Source organism: Mesitornis unicolor, unplaced genomic scaffold, assembly GCF_000695765.1.
Source record: "Mesitornis unicolor isolate BGI_N332 unplaced genomic scaffold, ASM69576v1 scaffold14406, whole genome shotgun sequence".
Taxonomy (NCBI): Eukaryota; Metazoa; Chordata; class Aves; order Mesitornithiformes; family Mesitornithidae; genus Mesitornis; species Mesitornis unicolor.
The window spans coordinates 1-366 of NW_010191774.1; the positions used below are offsets into that span (position 1 = coordinate 1).

General features: G+C 69.7%; 1 protein-coding gene across 1 annotated transcript in view; it reads left to right on the forward strand.

Annotated features, from left to right (window-relative positions):
- Positions 1-242: 242 nt before the first annotated feature.
- Positions 243-366, forward strand: part of TMEM43 (transmembrane protein 43) — an 11,850-nt gene continuing 11,726 nt past the window's right edge. The window contains exon 1 of the mRNA XM_010186854.1: positions 243-254. Coding sequence (XP_010185156.1) covers positions 243-254 — 12 coding nt within the window. The remainder of the gene's footprint in view (positions 255-366) is intronic.

Sequence of the window (366 nt, forward strand, 5' to 3'; positions counted from 1 at the left end):
GGGGGAGGGAGCTACAGGCTATGTCGGGCCCGGCCTGGGCGCTGGACTACATCTCCCAGCATGCCTCACTCCCGGCGGAGCGGGGTGCCTTTCTTTCCAAGGCGGGAACTACGTGTCCCGGCATGCACTGCGGCGGCGCCCGGGCGGGTCCTGAGGAGGAGGGCGCGGCCGGCGGGCGGGGGGCTTGAGGCGGCTCCTGCGGCGGCTCTGGGGTGGTACCCGGCGAGGACAACAGGCTCAAAATGTCGAGGAATGTAAGTGCTGCTTGGGCCGGTCCTGTCGTTATTCGGGGCGGTCCCCTGGGTTCCTGCACCGGTCGCTCCCCAGGGTGGGTTGTCTGAAGCGAGGGGCCCTGTGCAGCGTCTG